We start from the raw sequence: 19312 nt of genomic DNA on the forward strand, positions 1-19312 counted from the left end.
TAGCTCAAGTGGTAGAGTGCTCGCCTTGAGCTGAAGAGCGCAGGGACAGTGCCCAGGCCCAGAGTTCAAGCCCCATGACCGACCAAAAAAAAAAAAGCAGACTATATTAAGTAAATGTGTAGAGAGCTCTGAGAGGCCGCACCTGGAAGATGGCGCCGGCTTCCGCCCTCCGCCTTCCCGATGGTGAGTGCTCTCTGTGGTAAACAACTCCTTATATGGCTAAGACAAAGAATCTGGCTTGCTTCCGCTTACCTGAACCTATTGGTGGTTCCCACTTGGCGTATCAGGGTTGGCTACCCAGCGGGTACTTAAGGCTGTGGGGAATTCTCCCCAGAGTTGGGGTCAGAAGATTACTCAAAGGTCCTGAATAAACTGCAGAGAGAAGAGCTCGGTGTCGCGTCTTCCTTGCTGGTCGAGGTGGTGGTCGCGGCAGGTTGGTGGCCCGTACGGGGACTCAGCCATAACCCCAATGAAGACTCAGAACTCTTTGCGGTCAGGGTGGTGCAAGTTCCCAGGTAAAAGGGGAATCCGCGACAAGAGCGGGGGTAAGTTCCCAGGTAAAAGGGGAATCCGCGACAAGAGCAGGGGGATTTTTGCTCTTCTCTGTAGATAAAGAGAGAGCGAGAACCCGGGGCTAGTCGGTAGAATAGCCAAAAGTAAAAGTAAAAGATTGTTTACCAGGTTAAGATTTTTAAAACATGGGCGCTTCTTCTTTGCACCCAATGTTTTTGGCTCTCAATGAGCTACTGCACTCAAAGAAGTTAAAAATAAAAAAGAGTACTTTAGAGAGATTTTTGGATGAATGTGACATCGTTGCCCCGTGGTTCACTGTCTCCGGAAGCCTCACGGTGGCCTCTTGGGAGAAACTAGGGAGGGACCTAGATTTTGCCTCTGAACAAGGAACGCTTAAGAGTGGAGTGAGACCAATATGGAAACTGATAAGAGGCTGTCTTGAGGACCAGCGCTGCAGTGAGGCGGTAGAGAATGGTCAGGCCGCCCTAGAAATGCTGCAGGAAGAAAGATCGGAAAGGGCAGGCAGCGAAAAGGGGAAGAGCAGGAGGGGGTTATACCCCGATCTTGCCGAACTAGAGACCTCTGAGTCTACAGACTCAGAGCAACTACAATCACTCATAGAACAAATAGAAAAAACAAAGATAAGAAAGGAGGAAAGGGAAGGAGAGAGAGGACCCAGATAAAGACGAATGCACGCCTTCCATGTGCCGCGCCGCACCCTCGGCCCCTCCGCTCTATGCGGAGGACCCCAGAAGTGGCAGCCCCGGCTGTTCTTTCAGCCCAGACGTGTGGAAAGCGGTCAGAACCGAGTTACATCTAGTCTGTCCAATATTTCAGGATCCACAAGGACAGCGGTATCATGAACCCTTAGATTTTAAGGTGATAAAATCTTTAGCTGAGTCTGTGCAGACATACGGAATCACGGCCTCCTTTACTGTGGCCCAGGTGGAGGCCCTAAACAGACACTGCATGACGCCCAATGATTGGAGTGGGCTCGCACGAGCTTGTTTGAGCCCAGGTCAGTATTTAGATTGGAAGGCCTTTTTGATTGAATTTGCTAGTGAAGAGGCTGCGGCCAATCAGGCTGCGGGAAACCCAGCTTGGGACAGAAATATGCTGCTTGGAAGGGGCTGGGAAGGTGGCTCAGTGGTAGAGCTCTTGCCTTGCATGCCTGAGGCCCTGGGTTCGATTCCTCAGCACCACATAAGCAGAAAAAAGCCAGAAGTGGCGCTGTGGCTCAAGTGGTAGAGCGCTGGCCTTGAGCTGAAGAGCTGAGGGACAGCGCCCATGCCCAGAGTTCAGGCCCAGGAAAAAACCTATTCAAAAAACGCTGCAAATTTGTCTAAACAGTTGTCTAGTTATCTTTTAGGTAATTGAACTGGGGAGTTCGACAGCCTGATGGAACAGCTCAGGGTTGCCATCGTCATGGTGAACTCGACCCGAGTGGATGCCGGATTGGTGGAGGGGTTATCTTCATGGATCTCCGCTGCTATGAATCATTTTAAGGAGTGGGTGGGTTTGGGAGCCCTGACAGGCCTCCTGGTATTAGCCTCCTTGGTATGTCTGTGGTGCATTTGCCAAATTAGAGGTTCTCAGCGTCGCAGTGCAGCCATGATTATCCAAGCCTTTACAGCCATTGGAGCAGGACAGTCCCCCCAAGCGTGGCTTGCCACCCTAAAACAATGATCACAGATTGCAAAGCCAAAGTACTGCAGTCGAGAGACATGAGTTTTGCCCTCGAGGAGAGCATGTTTGATTGCACACGGGTTCGATTCGCCTTTTCCTGTCCTTGTGAAAAACGAATCAGTGGACAGGCTGAGTCATCCCTAGAGAAGGCGCCCTCTGGGAGAAGGCTTGTATGCAGTCCTTGCATTGCACAACAGGGATCAGACCTCTGTTCTCATCTGTGTTCTTTAAACAAAAAAGGGGGAACTGTAGAGAGCTGCGAGAGGCCGCACCTGGAAGATGGCGCCGGCTTCCGCCCTCCGCCTTCCCGATGGCAAGTGCTCTCTGTGGTAAACAACTCCTTATATGGCTAAGGCAAAGAATCTGGCTTGCTTCCGCGTACCTGAACCTATTGGTGGTTCCCACGTGGCTTATCTGGGTTGGCTACCCAGCAGGTACTTAAGGATGTGGGGAATTCTCCCCAGGGTTGGGGTCAGAAGATTACTCAAAGGTCCTGTATAAACTGCAGAGAGAAGAGCTCGGTGTCGCGTCTTCCTTGCTGGTCGAGGTGGTCGTGACATAAATGTGTTAAACAACTGTTATATACTACACTGTAATAAGTACTGGGACAACAACAAAATCACTATACTTCACTTTATAGCCAATAAAAAGAAAAAAATGCACATTTTATCCTAATGTTAACATTTTGTGATCTAAAATGTGCACATTTAGTGTCATAGTGTTTTTTTCAGGGGAGTTATTAAACAACACACTGGACGAATGCTATTAATTACAATAAAATATCCTAACTACGTTAATAAATATACAAATTATCACTGCCTGGAGAGGATAAGAGGAAAGAAAGACAAAGAAAAGCTTGATCTGGGATGCATAAAGTCACTAGGAATTCACAAGGTAGATCGAAAAGGGAAAACTCATTAACAGCAAGAAAAATAAACATGGAAACACAGAACAGCCAGATAATTTTAAGAACATACTTTGATAGGATGGAATGCAGTTTGGAGTCATTAGGAGATTAAAGCCAAGTGTGGAAAGCCAAAAATACAAGGTGGGCTCATTAAAATCCATCAGTACAATATAACATGCCATATTAATGCAAGAACATCATGAGTACTAATAAAAGACTGAAAACATCCCCCCTAAATTCAGGAATAAGACAAGAATGTCTACTCTTGCTACATCTATTTAGCATTGGACTAGAATTTTTAACTGGGAAAATATGTAAGAAAAAGATATAAAAGACCTCTATATTGAAAAAGAAGGAAAAAGACCTCTATTTGCAGATGGCATAATACTGTAGACAAAAAAAAAAATCCTAATGAATTCATTGATCAGAGCCAGCCGGGAGAGGAAAGTCCACAAGACTCCAGCTCCAAAATAACCAGCAAAAAGCAGGACTGCACAAGTGGGTGAAGTGTAGAGTGCCAGATGATCAAGCACCAGGCTCTAAGTTCAAACCACAATACCACCAAAAAAGTGCCCAAGTTAATGAAGACATAATCTTTTCATGAATTAGGCAACACTATCTTTATCACACTCCCAAACTGAATTTTCTGAAGAAATGATGAACTGATGCTAAAATTGATATGGAAATGGAACAGTATAAGAATAAATTAATCTTCACACACAAAAAGAATAAATTAATCTGGAAAAAAGACAATGTCGGAAGAGTCAGACTTCATTTTAGAAAGCTTATCACACAGTATTATATACATATAGCAATCAAGACCATGTGATATTGGGTTAAGAATAGACAAAAGATCAAAGAAACGGAATTAAGTCTAGAAATAAATATTTATACTTACGGTCTACTGATTTTCTGCAAGGGTAACAAGACAATTGGATGAAGAAAGAAATATCATCAAAAAATATTGATGGAGAGCTGGGCACTGGTAGCTTGCACCTTTAATCCTAGCTACTCAGGAGGCTGAGATCTGAAGATCACAGTTCAAGCTAGGCTAGTTAAGTAATTACATGAGATTCTTAGCTCCAATTAATCACCAAAACACTGGAAATGGGGCTGTGACTCAAGTGGTAGAGTGCTGGTCCATATACCATCACCCAGACATCACTCCCTCTTAATGAAGCTGCAAGAAACAGCCAATTGAAAACATACAAATCCTAGTCTCACATGCAAAAGTCCTTGCAAAAGATCATGAAATTCATGAACAAAGAGTGTGGGGGGAAGAACAGAGGGTTAGAGTTTAGAAGAATGGCTCAAGTATTAGAACACCTATCTAGCAAGTGCAAGGACCTCTGTTCAAGTATACACACACACACGCAGAGGGAGGAAGGGAAGGAAAAAATGGGCTAGAGAAGGAAATGGAAAGGAGGGAAGGATTATAAGATACATTATGAAGAAACTAGCTCAAAGATGTTTTAGCAACAAATAGCAATCAGATTGTGGAGAGTGGTCTGGCTAGCATAGAGGACTAACTGGAGTCAAAAGCAAATCTGAGGCAGAGAGACTAGTAACTGTGGCAAACTGTAGATAGATTACACTCAAGGTAAGGAAGAGAGGAGAACCTGAGTTAAAACAATGACAGTGAAAATAGACAGGAAGGAAACAAATCTGAAACTATTCAAGGAGCTCTAATCAACAAGCCTTTGTTCTTAACAACATGTAGAATGTAAGGAAAAAAGCAGCAGGAATAAGTCCCACATTTCCAATCTGGTTGATGAAGTGGCCTAAAGTCAATAATGAGAGTACATTATTTGACAACAAGAGTTGATTATTTGATATATTGAGTTTTTGAGTTGTGGAATGTAAATATTCAAGTACAGTAAATAACTATAAAATCTCCCTTCTAAATCAACCTTCCATCTTTTCTTTCTAAAGCCCTCCTTTTTATCAGTGAGTGCTGGGGTTTCACTCAGAGCTTACACATGCTTAGATTGGTTGCTTGGCTTGAGATACAAACCCTCCATCAAGAGATGGGATCAGACTATTCTTCCCAGGTTGGTTTCAAATGTTAGTCTTCCAAATCTCAGCCTCTTGAGTAATTTAATCAAATGTCATCTGTCTCTTTGCACATACACTGAACCTTGTTTATAATCATGACACTTATATTACTCTACAGTAGGGTTTCTGAGACTTGTCAAGACTGACATTTTGGACTAGAAACGTCTCTGTAGTTTTAATTGGAGGGAGAAGGCTGTGATTTTCACTGAAGGATGCTTGGCAGCATCCCTGACTTCAACCCATTAATTGTCAGTAGTACCACTCAAATTGTGACAAAAATGTTTCTAGTCAATCCCAGATGTCTTATGAAGACAAATGATCATTTCCCATTCAGAATGACCTGGCCTATATAACAAGTTTGTGAGTTTGTATTTTATACCACTATGTAATCAAATTCCTGAAAGCAACAACTTTATTACCTTTACATAAAATTTATATGACAAAATTATTCTAACATACTGATGGAAGTAAAGACACAGCTATGTTTTCTTTACTATTCTTGATTCACAAATATCTTTAAATGTGATTGATTTCCCACTGGCACACACATCTGAAACCATTAGCTCAAAGTTTTAAGGACTGAACTATGGAAAAACATTAAGGATAAAATAATTCTGGGTTTCAACATACTAGTCTTTTAAGGACAGAATCATCAGCGCAGCCATTTTTGAATGAAATCCAAATTTGCATATGTTCTAGAATTGGACATTCTCCACAGTATTCAATTAAAAATTTATGCCATATTTTATTTCTATCTCTTGTCACTTTTAAGTCCTTAATACTGTACAAAAAGAGATTGAAGCAATTAATTTGAAAAGAAAACAACAATTTTGTCATAAATTCATAACAGTGCATAGAACTAAAAACATCCACAAATAAAAAAGTCACTTTCACATTTGGATAAAGATTTTCTTTGAAAAATCTAATATCAGCATAAGGGGTGTGTCCCAAGTGACAGAGAGCTCTCCTAGCAAGCTCAAAGCTCTGACTTCAATTCCCAGTAGTACACACAAAAGAATCTCTCTCAAAAAATGTATTAGCTGGGCACTGGTGGCTCACACCTGTAATCCTAGCTACTAAGGAGGCTGAGATCTGAGGATCACGATTCAAAGCCAGCCTGGGCAGGAAAGTCCGTGAGATTATCTCCAATAAATGGCCAGAAAACTGGAAGTGGCAATGTGGCTCAAGTGATAAAGCATTCACCTTGAGCTGAAGAGCTCAGGGACAGGGCCCAGGTCCAGAGTTCAAGCCCCATGACTGCATTCATACATATATATGAAGCCAGGCACCACTGGCTCAGGACGACTGAAAGTTGAAAGTAGAATGATTATCATTCATCATTGTTTGAAATCACCTTAGGTGGAAAAGTCCACAGTCCATTTCAACAAAAGAACCTGGCGTGGTGTCACAGGCCTGTCAACCCAGCTGTATCAAGAAACATATGTGTGCCTCCCTTTACTTTCCCCAAATCAGATTAACTTACACACAGGTCAAAAGCTACAAAAATCAAAAACAGTGACAAAATGGAAAAAACAGATTTAAAAAAAAACACAAAAAGTAAAATTTTAAAAAGCCTTCTTATTTCTATTTCTTGGAGGTCATTTTAGAAAAGGGGGTTGGGGATGGAAAAAACTGGGAGAAAACAAGGGAAGAGGTGATACTGTTCAAAAGGAAATATACTTATTACCTGACTTACATAACTGCAGCCCCTCTGTATATCACCTTTACAATAAAAATTAAAATTCTGAGAAGTGATGCTGTGGCTCAAGTGGTAGAGCTCTACGCTTGCCTTGAGCTGAAGGGCTCAAGGACAGTGCCCAGGCCCAGAGTTCAAGCCCCATGAACGACACAAAAAAAATGTGAAAAAAAAAAGAAGCATGAAGTAGACAGATTTCAAGTGGGAAGCAGGGAATGGTAGTCCAAGGCCAATCCTAAATAAAAGTGAGGCCCTATTTGAAAAAACAAACTGAACTAAAAAAAAATGGAAGTGTAGTTCAGTTAGAAGAGTGCTTGCCTAGCAAGGGAAAGACTCTGAGTTCAACATTTAGTATTACCAAGAAAAACAAAATATCCACTGCTTAACTGTCTATTATAGCCCATCAAGTAGTAGTGTACAAGTGTAATGAATTTTATTTATTTAAATTTACTTTAAACAAAAGAAACAAACAAATTAAAAGTTAAACATTGAGGAGAAAGGAGATAGATCTGAAGTAGAAGGCCATAGGTTTGAGCCCCAGCACCAAAAAAGAAAATGTTCAAGTCTGACCTTTAGCAGATGGAGTAGTACACTAGTTGAAAGTGAGACTAAACACAAACATAGACTGTTATAAAACTGCTTCATACCATTTTCCTGTATTACATTAAATGGTACTCTAGAGTATAAGGTACTGTTTTTCTATGAAAAAGAAGCAGACAACGCTTTCTAAAACTTTTCAGATAATTGATTTCATAAGAATATACTACAATTCATCAGAGTACCTGAATATGCCCAAAGCGTAAAGACATATTTCCCCTTCTAGTTTTTGGTCATGATGATCATCAGTCTGTGGAATGAAGGTAGGCATCATATAGTTAAAGCATCACTTTGAGTGGGCTGCTAGGATAGGCTAGGAAAATGGTATCCCTTCCACAAAATAATGGTATCCCTTCCACAAAGTTTCACTGTGTTCCTTGACACTTGAACAAGTAATATCTCGCACCAAATACTCTGTGATGCTATTTCTTTGATTATTGTTTTCATGCAAATTATCACCAGCATATTGTGAATTAGGTTCTAGCTCTTGTCTATCTGGTTTTGATACCCTCCCCCCCAAAAAAAACATCTTTAGAGTTTTGTATTTAGTGCCCCTACTCAGGAACTTAAGCTCTTCATCAGCTTGTTTGCTCATGGCTGGTATTCTACCACTTGAACCACTCTAGTCTGGCTTTTCGCTGGATAACTGGAGATGGAATCTGGAAGACTTTTCTGAACAGGTTAGCTTCAAATAACAATCCTCAGATCTCAGTGTTCTATGTAGCTATGATTACAAGCATGAATTAGTAGTGCCTAGCTTGTTTCAGAGTTTCTACTATAAATAATCTAAATTGAAATATTAAATAAGAAAAGCATTTCACTGACCCCCAACTCTATATTACTCTAATCTATCACTTCTGTTGTGCTACAAACAGCTAACCTAACGTTGTTCAGTTTTGCAATGCTGGGGATCAAAATCAGGGTCTTATACCTGCTCAGGAAACACTCTACCATGGAGCTGCATCCACAAACTGTTTAGACTTTTCATACAGGATCTCAGTATGTACCCCAGGCTGGCCTCAAACTCAGGATCCTCCTGCCTCATCCTATTAAGGGCATATACTACCATGCCCAACTGGTCTGTTTCTTTTCAATAGGCTATAATCACATTTCCCAAGTTAGAGCCCAGTCTATATTTGCTTAATCAATCTACTCTGAAACCTCAGGAAGATATGGAAGGCTCTAAAATTTAACAAAACATGACATACCAGAGATAATGACTATATAATCTCCATAGTTAAATAAGGATTTATTATTCTGCATCAGGAACTTGTTTATTGCCACAGTATTTATTTCCATAGCAGTTTTGTTATCAAGAACTGGTATAATGCAAACAATATGGAACAGTGGACAGCTGGACATTCTAGGCTGTAATCTACAATCCTACTGGCGAATCACTTAACCTCTTTCAACCACCAGGAGTAATTACAAGGTCCTATGTCAAGCTCACCACATTATTTATTAGATTACAATAGCATAATACATATATAAAAAGTATTCAGAAATTTGTAGACATCCATAAAATGGCTCCATTTTAAGCTAATATTTTATACAAATTTGCAAAAGAAATTAAAAGACAAGTGCTTATATTATAGAACATATCTGGGAATAAATCATTACAAAGTTCAGCAACTCAAATTTAATCTTCAGCAATTAAAATATGAGTCAACTGTCAAAAATGTGCTTCACATTCCATTTTTCAGGAAGACATACAAAACAGGGCAAACATTTGAATCAGGCCACAAAATCATAATCACCAGCTCATTCCATGAAATTCAGTGAGAGGACCTTCAACTCAATAATCCAGTCAGTGTTGTTTATCTGGCTCCACTTTGCAACCTGAGACAATGCAACATGTCCCACAGTTGAAAGGTGAGCCAGCATATGGAGGAAATTCTAGAGTTGACTCCTGGTTTACAGGAAACATGTGATTATCCAGGACACAGCACAATCTGGTAGAAGAATTTCTAAATCTGTTTCACAGACCCACTGCTCAAGGACACTAAAAAGAACCGTCCAGAGAAGTGGAGGGAGCAGCTGCAAGTAGGCTGGAACACATCCACTTATTTGTGGCACTGGTGACAGTATTAACTATGAAAAGTTGCCAAGATAGGTTTGGGTAAGCGATGAATACGTTTTCAAATCAAACAACCACCAGTGTTCAAAAAGATCTTACCCTTTGGTCTTACCAAATCTACCTAAAGATCATCTCAGAAAAGAGACTATGGCAAGAGTCAGTTTCCTAAAACAGATACCAACTTCCTGGGCCTGATTTTTATGTTCTTTTGTGGCTGAGAATTTTAATCAAAAAATGTCTGGAAGGCAGAAGTACTCAAAAAGGCCAAGAGCACAAACCACCAATAGGTTCCCTGATAAATCACCAAACTCGCCCTATTAAATGTTAATTTCTGTACACACTGCCCTGAGCCTTTGGCTTTGACCCTAGTGAAGGAAGGGAAGTGAGGCTTTTGGTAGGGAAGACAAAAAGAGAGGGCAGCATGATGAGACAGAAGGAAAGGAGAAGTGAAGGGGAATGGACACCATAAATACTGAGAGGTAAAAAGACACTAAAGACAAACTTTGCTAGCAGCCACCTACTATGCATTTTCCCTCTTAGTTACCAAGCCTGTTAATAAAGAAAATATTTTGGGGAATACTATTTAATTAATGCAAACTTAATTATATGAAATATAAACAAAGATTGTGCATGAAAACTAATGAAGCTATAGGTTCCTTGAAAGTTTCTATTCATGTAATGATAGAATTTTTTAAACACAGTTGGGTGCTAATGGCTCACCTATAATCCTAGCAACTTAGGATGTTGAGATCTGATGATCAGGGTGTAATCGGCCTGGGCAGAGAAATCTGATAAATTCTTATCTTCAGGTGATCAGCAAAAAGCTGGAAGTGGAGGTGTGACTCAAGTGGTTAGAGACACAGCCTTGATTGAAAAAGCACAAGGCTATGATTTCAAACACCAGTACCCACACAAAAGATAAAAAATGAAAATGAAAATTTGAAAAGACACAATACTATTTTTTTTAGTCTCGGCTTTACACAGCTCTATTGAAATGAACACTGAAGTAAAACTTGAATATTTTGTTCCTAGTTTTGATTTTCACACTTTGGACAAGTGTCTTAAAGTTAATCACTAATCTTTTATCAGTGTTCCCACTCGTTCAAAGAGCAAATATTTCTAAAGTGATTTTTAAAAAGAGCTATTTTAGGGGTTATGCAATTCTGACTGCACTTTAGAATCACCTGAGATTTTAAAAATAAGTCTGTTGGCCACTGAGATTCTTATTTAATTGGTCTGGTATGGAGCCTTGACATAGATTTAAAAAGGAAACTCCATTGCGATTTTAATGTGTAGCCAAGATAGAAAATCACAGATCTGGGGACAAACAAGTCGTTTAAGGATTCAGGTGGACCTGTTGCAACAATGAGAAGTACAAAATGTCATGTCAAAACCAGCTTTACAATGTCGGAGGGGGGGGAGGGGGGGTATGATTGGGTGGGGGGGAGGGGGGAGGCTGGGAAGGGAGGTGAAGGGTAAACAAAGGAGGAGGCTGCAATGCTTGGTAAGAAATGTATGCATTATCCTGACCATGTAATTGTAACCCCTCTGTACAGTATGTTCTCAAATAAAATAAAATAAAATTTAAAAAAAAAAAACAAAAAACAAAAAACAAAAAAAAAAGAAAATCACAGATCTATTTCATCTTACATATTATGTGATCAGAAAAAAATGCAAAAATCGTTGGTTTGGAAATTTCTCTAATTTAATAATGTCTCTACCTACTGTCTCACCACCCTCAGCAAGATTAATTAACAATTAATAGCTTCTTAGCTATTTTCTCTCCCTCCAAGCTCTTCTCATTCCAATAAACCATTCTATGCTGGTCTAACTAATTAGTGTGGTTCTGAAACATTAACCCTCTGAAAGTCATTTTAAGTGCAGTAATAACAACATAAGCAAATAGAATTGTTTTCATCAAATAGATATGCAGTGCATACAACCTGAAATATGTGCTATAAATCATTTCTTGTATGCCTGCTTTCATTTACACATAATGAATACTGATACTTTTATGTTAAAAAAATATTACCTCCAAATACTTAATGACTACATTTTGTCAAAAAAAAAAAAAAAAAAAAAAACGCAAAGGAATCATCCACAGATATCTCACTCCGATGAAAAAAAGAACAGAACAAGACCTTTCTTTCCTGTCTAATCTTCAAGTATTTGTTCAAAGAACTCATATTCAACCAAGGGAAAAACAGCAAAAATGAAGTGGAATTATTTCAAAAAGTCTAGTGTTATTATAGACACTGCTAAATATTATGATGCAGATTGGAGATGTAATTTAGTATAGAATGCTTAACTGGCATGTTTGAGCCTCTGAGTTCAATACCCAGCAGTGAAAAAAAGTAAATAAGTAATTAAAGGCTTAATGAATGTTTAACAAGATTATGATTTTTTTAGTATTTTTATTGTAAAGATACTGTACAGGAGATTACAGTTACATGAGTAAGCTAATGAGTACATTTCCTATCAAGCATTGTTAACCCCTTCTCAAAATTATGATTTTGGCTTAAGCCTGCATTCTTAGCTACTGGGCATTGCACTTGAGGCCAGCAAGGGCATGAAAGTTTGAGAGACTTGATCTTAACCGATGGCTGGTTGAGGTTTCCAGTGCCTGTCATCTCAATATACAAGGGAAGTTCAATGGCTGGGCACAGAGGCACAGGGCTGTCTTCCTAGCAACGAAGGGAAGAGCAAATAGGAAGATTGCAATCCATGCCAGTCTGGACATAAAAGAGAGACACTATCTTGAAAATAATCACTCAAAAAAGTAACTGGTAGAGTGACTCAAAAGGTAGAGCATGAAGCCTTGAATTCAAACTCTCTTATGGCCAAACTCTCTTATGTGTTGAGGTGTGTTCCAGGAAACAAACTGAAGACATAAATGGCAAAGATTATAATCATGTATGATACTACTCATATTTATGAGAATTATCAAATAAAATAAAAGGAATATAGATGAGAAGACAGAACAAGTACATGGTTTATTTTTTGCATTTAAGGAGCTTTCCATCTTCTTGAGGACAGCAAGAGCCAAACAAAATGAATACACTGTGAAATATGTAATAAAGGTAACAACATGGTCTTTGGAAATTTAAAAAATAAAAAAAAAAAACCAAAAAACTGGAGACTGCTGTGGACCTGGGCCATGGTACCTGGAAAAACCTCTTTAGAAAATCTGGGGCTTGAACAAAGTTAAACAGGTGGAGAAAAGAAGGAAATCTCAAGCATGTAGATAATCTTGTACAAAGATGAGGCGTAAATACAAAAATAAATTTGAGTGACACAAAGAGGTGACCCTGTTGGAAGAAAGATGTTTATGTAGGAGAGTGCAGATACAGATTGCAATAATAACCAAGGAGCATGACAGTGAAAGCCCTGAATGTGGAGCTATGATACTTAAACTCTGTCCTATAGATAGAAGAATTCTGTCTAGGTTATAAAGAACAATAAGAAATACTGCCTCTAATGATGCAATCTGGAGCCATTTTCCTCAAAGCTTTTGAAGAACACATCAAGTAGTATATTTGCCAATACAGTCATTGAACATGTGAATATATTGGAAATTTTGTGTTTATAAAAGAGTAAATATTCAAATGTGCTTTCTGAAACACAAAATAAGGTATGTATCATTTCATAGTTCTTAGGATAATGCCTAAGGAAACCACTGGGTGGAAAGGTTCAATTTTAGGTTTTCCTCTTTTCTTCAGTCTTCTCTATCACATGTATCTAGATTCACTATTTAGTGTGTTGCCCTGAAAATAAGGCCTTTTACTATGTGTCACTATGCATGAATTTACTTAGTGTGTTGTGTCAAAAATGGGTATAAAATATTTTAAAATAATTTTTGCCATGATTTATTCTATTGAAGTTCATGAAACAGACACATAAAAACAAATTTAAAGTTTATATAAAGGAAAAAACTTCACCAAACGAAAGTAGCGAAATTTAGAAGCAGCATTAGTCCAAAAAGTAATAAAGAAAGACAGTGTGTTCATAACAAAAAAAAAAGCCACAACAAAGACTAAGACACAGAATATAGCAAGAACATTACAATAGCCAATTTCTCACCTAAAATAAGCCACTAATCCACAACTCTGTAAGGAGTGGACTTACATTTTTCTCCAAAATGACCAGTAAAATGCGGGGCTCTTTTTCTACAAAAATTAATAGTAACATAACTCAAAACAAGGATAATCTACATCCTAGTTAGTTGTAAGTGATGAATGATTTCATTTGTTACCGCAATAAACATTAATTAACCACCAGTACCTTCATAATAGCAAGGAAATGAAAATTCTTGCTCTTTTAAAGGCATATGTGTCAAGAAAGAAGTCAAGAATAGTTAGGGATGATTAAGCCGCATACAAAATAAGAGCAGAGACAAACCATGATTGTACTGCTGTTATCCTCTGTAAAGGGCTCTGTCATTCTAACAGGCACAGATGCATTTAAGGAGTAGAGATTAGCATTTTATGCATTCTCCATTCCCAAACATACACACCCCCAACACAGGAGCATCGTGTTGAGTCGAGTTGAAAGAAGTGCATTAAGGAAGGTGTCAATGCCTCTCTTCCACCCAAAGTGGCAGAATTAGCTTTAACAACAAGGCTTTAACCCCAAACATCCCACCCGATTTCCTTATTCCTGGATTGCTCCTTACGTTCCCAACACTCAGTTCAGTGAGACTTTGTTCGTCTCACCGCTGCCCCCGCGCACCCGCCCTGACCAGCCCAGTCCAACAACGCAGCCACGCAGCTGCCCACTCCCCCCACCTCCTCCTGGGCCCAGCTTCCCCTCCCCACCCCCACTCGCACTCCCACCCCTGGCCTGTCACCTGCTTGGGTGGTGTCTGTCAGGTCGTAGCCGCTGCCCGGGAAGTCCCGGAGTTTCCTGCCACTGAGGCTCAGGATGCCGGAGTTGCCCGCCTCCTCCAGGGCCCGGTCCAGGCTCCTCACGGTGTGTTGAGGCTGCAGGCTCCCCGGGTTCCACTGCGGCCCATTGGGAAACGGCTGGCCGAAAAGAGTCGGCACCGGGATGGGCACCACCAGGATCCCGCCACTGCCGCCTCCACCTCCCCCTCCGGCCCCACCACCTCCTCCTCCGGCCGCGCTGCTGCCACTGCTGCTTCCACCTCCACCACCACCGCCACCCCCACTGTTACCACCACCTCCCTGACTCGCCGCCATGTTCCTGGGAGAGAGAATAGCCCCCGACAATACTCTCAGCCTGAGCCGCGAGTGTAGGGGGTTCTTAGGACGCATGCGCAGGCTGGGAGCGGGAGGGGGCGAGATATACGGTGGGAAGGAACCAGGGGGCGGGCTGCGAGGTCGTGTTGGGTAGAGACGTTGAGTGTACAATGCTTGCTTTAAGAAATATAGGATGAAAGGAAGGATGCTAAATCCAGGTTCCGCTAGTTTGGGTACCAGAATCTTGGGAGGTGATACCAGGCTAATTGTAAATCGTCTGGATGGTGGGTTTTCAAATCTCTTTAAGTTGTTTCTTCTTCCTTCTGAAAAACAAAAACAGATGCGTGAGACAGGGATGAAAGGAATTTGTATAGAAAGAAAGCATCTCTATAGACTATGAGGAAGCTTACTGAATTTGTTCCAACTGCTTCGAGATCATTAATGAGAGTGAGCACAGACAGAGACGCAGGAGAGTCTTGGGGAGGAAGATTGGGGCGATATTGTGTTTTAGACATTCGTAAATTTTGCTATTGTTTAGAATTCCAAAGTAGGGAAAGACTTTAGATGTTCTCAAGAAAGCCTCGCACTAACACTGGGTCTCAGCCAAAGTACTGCCTCCCAAACTTGGAAGAGTTCTCCCCGTTCTGTTCTATCACTCTTTGAGGTTGAGCCAAGGTCTCCAAAATATCCAGTTTCTTCTCCTCTCTCAGTATTGGATGATAAAAAAAAAAAACCCTTTGATCATCAAGCAATCTTAGAGGTTACTTTTCAAATACAGGTTTTCATGCAAATACAATTCTCAAAAGTCAATTCTAGGTAAATGAAATTAATCAATCCTGGATTTTAGCACCACCTTTACAGAGCCCGAAGATATTTCTAATCTAACCCCAACTTACCTAGCTAATAACATAGGTAGTTGGCCTCTTTCTGCCCTTTACCCACTCCACTGGGGGGTCATAGTTATTCAAATCTTTAACACTAATATTCATTGAATATTACTCAATAAAATAATCAGAATGCTTGAGTATTTTCAGTCACCATTTATCTAAATATTCTACATATCTCATTCACATTACTTTGAATTAAAACTATGTGTCAACAGGCTCGTTTTTATACCCCCCCCCTTTGTCTGCAAATACCAGAGTTTGAACTCAGAACCTTAAACTTGCTCAGCTCGATTGCTCAAGGCTGATGATCTACCACTTGAGTCACAACTCCAGTCACGCTGTTTGCTGGTTAATTGGACATTGGAGTCTCCAGGACTCTTCTTCCTGAGGTGGCTTCAAATTATAATTCGTTAGATCTCAGCCTCCTGAGTAGCTAGGATTACAGGTGTGAACTACCAGGGCCAGCTCAACAATCTCATTTACTTAAAGAAATCTCTGTTACAGGCTATACTTTGTGAAGGAGTATACAGAAGACTGACAATTTGAGTTACTTTGTAGCCCTAATGGCTAATTAAAATGATTATGTTGTGAGAAATTGATTCAGCATATGTATGAACACAGAAGAAACAATACCTGAATCAAACATTACAGTGAACTGGAAAGAATTTTAGTTGCTATTGCAAGTAAAAATTAATCGCTAACATCTACTGCTGTCACAAGTTAATACTGTACTTTATACCTCACCTCCCTTATATTTCAAATAAAATCAAGTATTAATTGAACCTCCAGAGTTGAGAGGGGTGAAAAAGGAAACTAAATTCATTAATCAGATAATATTATGAAAAGAACTATTTTAATAATTAGCCCAGCATACAGCAGTATACCACTTGCCTATCATGTCGGAGTCCCTGTATTCTATCCTCAGCATACAAAAATAAATAAAAATTCTCCAGGGTGTATCCTGTAAAATAAGTATTTTTATTTTTGTATAAGAATAAGTAAAGTAACATATACAAGTTAAAAACACAATACCTGGTATACAGTCATTCATATAATAAATATTTACTGAAAGTTTGCTCTGTGCAAGAGCTATTCTATATGCAAGTATTATCAGGCACTTAAAGATTACACTGCTCTCCCCTTAAAAATAAAAAAATAGGTGGCCACTGGTGACTCACACCTATCTATAATCCTAGCTACTTAGGAGGCTGAGATCTGAGGATCAAGGTATGAAGCTAGCCTGGGCAGGAAAATCTGTGAGACTCTTACCTCCAATAAACTACTCACAAAAAGCCAGAAGTTGAGTTGTACTTCAAGAGGTACAGCACCTAGCCTTGAACAAAAGAAGCTCAGGGCCATAGCCCAGGCCCTGAATTCAAGCCCCAGGACAGACATCAAAACAAAACAAAAACTAAGGAGCTTACAAAATATAAGAACACAAGGAAGACAGTCTATGAATTCACTGACAATTGTGGGTATTGGTACTTTTTTAAACGTCTGTCTATACATACAGAGAATATTTTATGGTAGGTGATTACCACAGAGAATATTTTATGGTAGGTGATTACCATTTTGATGTTATCCCTGAAATGGCACATTAAAGACAATGCTCAGAATTATGCAAGTCAAACTTGAAGACTGAATATTGACAACTAACCAAGACTAGGTGACATATATCAAAGATTATAGAAAGAAAACAGAAGGAGGAATAAGGAATTGTGAACAAAACAAACTCTCTTTTAAAGCATTGACAGACTACAAATATAATTTCTTTTTTTCCCCCCCTACAAATATAATTTCTGATCAAAAGACTTACTTCAAAGATTCCGGGGTAGTTTATAGTCACCAGTATTCCAAACAAACTGTTAGACAATAGTTATAAATAATATAGAGGAGGAAAGACACAATTTTTCTCCAAAACTACAGATTCTCTTTTTAAAGATTAATGAGCTAAAGTACGAGATGTTCTTACCAATGTGCAAATAGAACAAGAATAACACACATTTTAACTTAGGGTCTACAACCAAGTGATGAACTGATGGATAACAGTATAATATGAATTTTATTTTTAATACTAATCAGGAACTAAAGAAGAGGCATAGGGGTTTCTAGTCTCTTCCCCCAAAACACTACCTTAATTAAATATAAATTCAGGGAAGGAACTATGGAAGTAAACTGTATCAGAGCACTTGGATCCCCAATAACTTAAAAAGAAAAAAAAAGCTTAAGTTTATGGAGAGGAAACAATGAAATGGTAATTTTATCATCAAAACATGTATCAGAAATTCTAAAATTATATATATATTAATTTACCTCTTATGGAACTATTCTGCCACTGAGACTGAAAGGAGATACACACTTCTGCTCTCTCCAATCTCAGCACCAGTCCTAAGTCAGAGAATGCTCATGGAACTAAACTGGCAATGATGCTCAGAAATAGGGGAGGGAGGGTCACTTGATCTACCTCCTTCTGGTAACTTGATTGGTAAACTCTTCCAAAAGCTTGGTAACTTAAAAGTGAGCAGGAAACTATCAAAAAAAAAGTTCACAGTGTTCTTTAGAGTAAGCAAAGGGAGATGTTCCAGAAATATTAAGATAGCTCTGTGGTACAGCACTTGATTAGAATATTCCAGAATGTGGTTGATCCCCAATACCACACACACACACACAGCAAAATTGAATATAAGATAAAACAGGTGATTTTCCCACTCTCTTTCACACTCCCTTGAATGTTCTAACTCAGAGGATCTGAGTAGTTCCTGGAAATTATATTTTAAACAACACTTTCAAAGAACCATGAGCATTGTATCCCTAACATAGTTAAGAAGCTTCTTTTTAAATATGGCAATATTATTGATTGTTGTTAATTTTATGTATAATAACATTGCTATTATTAAAGTGTTATAGAGATGGATTACTGTTTCATAATGTTTTGATTTTTAACATTTTAAATAATAATTTATTGTTTTATCATCTTTTTCCTTCTCTCTTCCTTTCTTTCTGGAATTAGAGCCTGAAGCTCTCACTCACATTTTTCTTCTCATTGGTGGCTCTCTACCAAGTCAGTCACAACTCTACTTCTGGGATTTCATTGGTTATTTGCAGATAAGAGCCTCTCAAATTCATTTGCTCTGACTGGCTCTGAATCTCTATCTCCTGAATAACTAGGATTATAGGTGTGAGCCACTGGTGCATTGCTTTATTTATAGAATTTTTTGCTTTCTATCACTCTTCAGGATAATATTAGTTTAATCACACTTAAAATGCGTATCCATTACATGGCAAGTGTGTCTATCTCAAATTTAAAACAGTAAGCATGAGGTCAGAACAACTTCTTTAATATGTAGATTCATTATGACAGATTAAGAAGAATTTATATGACAGATTCATGGCATTATCTTGAAAGCAGTTTCCCTTTGCTTTTTGAACTATTAGTATACATTAACTGCATAAAGAGATTTTACTGTGGTATTTCACACATGTATATATTGTGCTTAGAAGAATTAATGCTCTGAATTGTTCTCAATTGCTAACTTTTTCCATGTCACTTCTTCTGTCCTATTTTTTAACCAAATTTTAGTGGAATTCATTATGCCATCTTCATATACAGACGAAAGGCCCTTCAATATTATTCACCCTCCCCATTATTCCCTACCTTTTTGCTCAGCACCTCCCCCAAGAAAGTCTCATTCACAG

The 19312-nt window shown here is 39.2% G+C and overlaps 1 protein-coding gene across 1 annotated transcript in view; it reads right to left on the reverse strand.

Annotated features, from left to right (window-relative positions):
* The window catches only part of Lrch2 (leucine rich repeats and calponin homology domain containing 2), a 106642-nt gene extending 91913 nt beyond the window's left edge, over positions 1-14729 (reverse strand). The window contains exon 1 of the mRNA XM_042665837.1: positions 14378-14729. Coding sequence (XP_042521771.1) covers positions 14378-14729 — 352 coding nt within the window. The remainder of the gene's footprint in view (positions 1-14377) is intronic.
* Between the last annotated feature and the right edge of the window lie 4583 nt (positions 14730-19312).

This window comes from Dipodomys spectabilis, unplaced genomic scaffold (assembly GCF_019054845.1).
Source record: "Dipodomys spectabilis isolate Male_0828 unplaced genomic scaffold, ASM1905484v1 ptg000353l, whole genome shotgun sequence".
Classification (NCBI taxonomy): Eukaryota; Metazoa; Chordata; class Mammalia; order Rodentia; family Heteromyidae; genus Dipodomys; species Dipodomys spectabilis.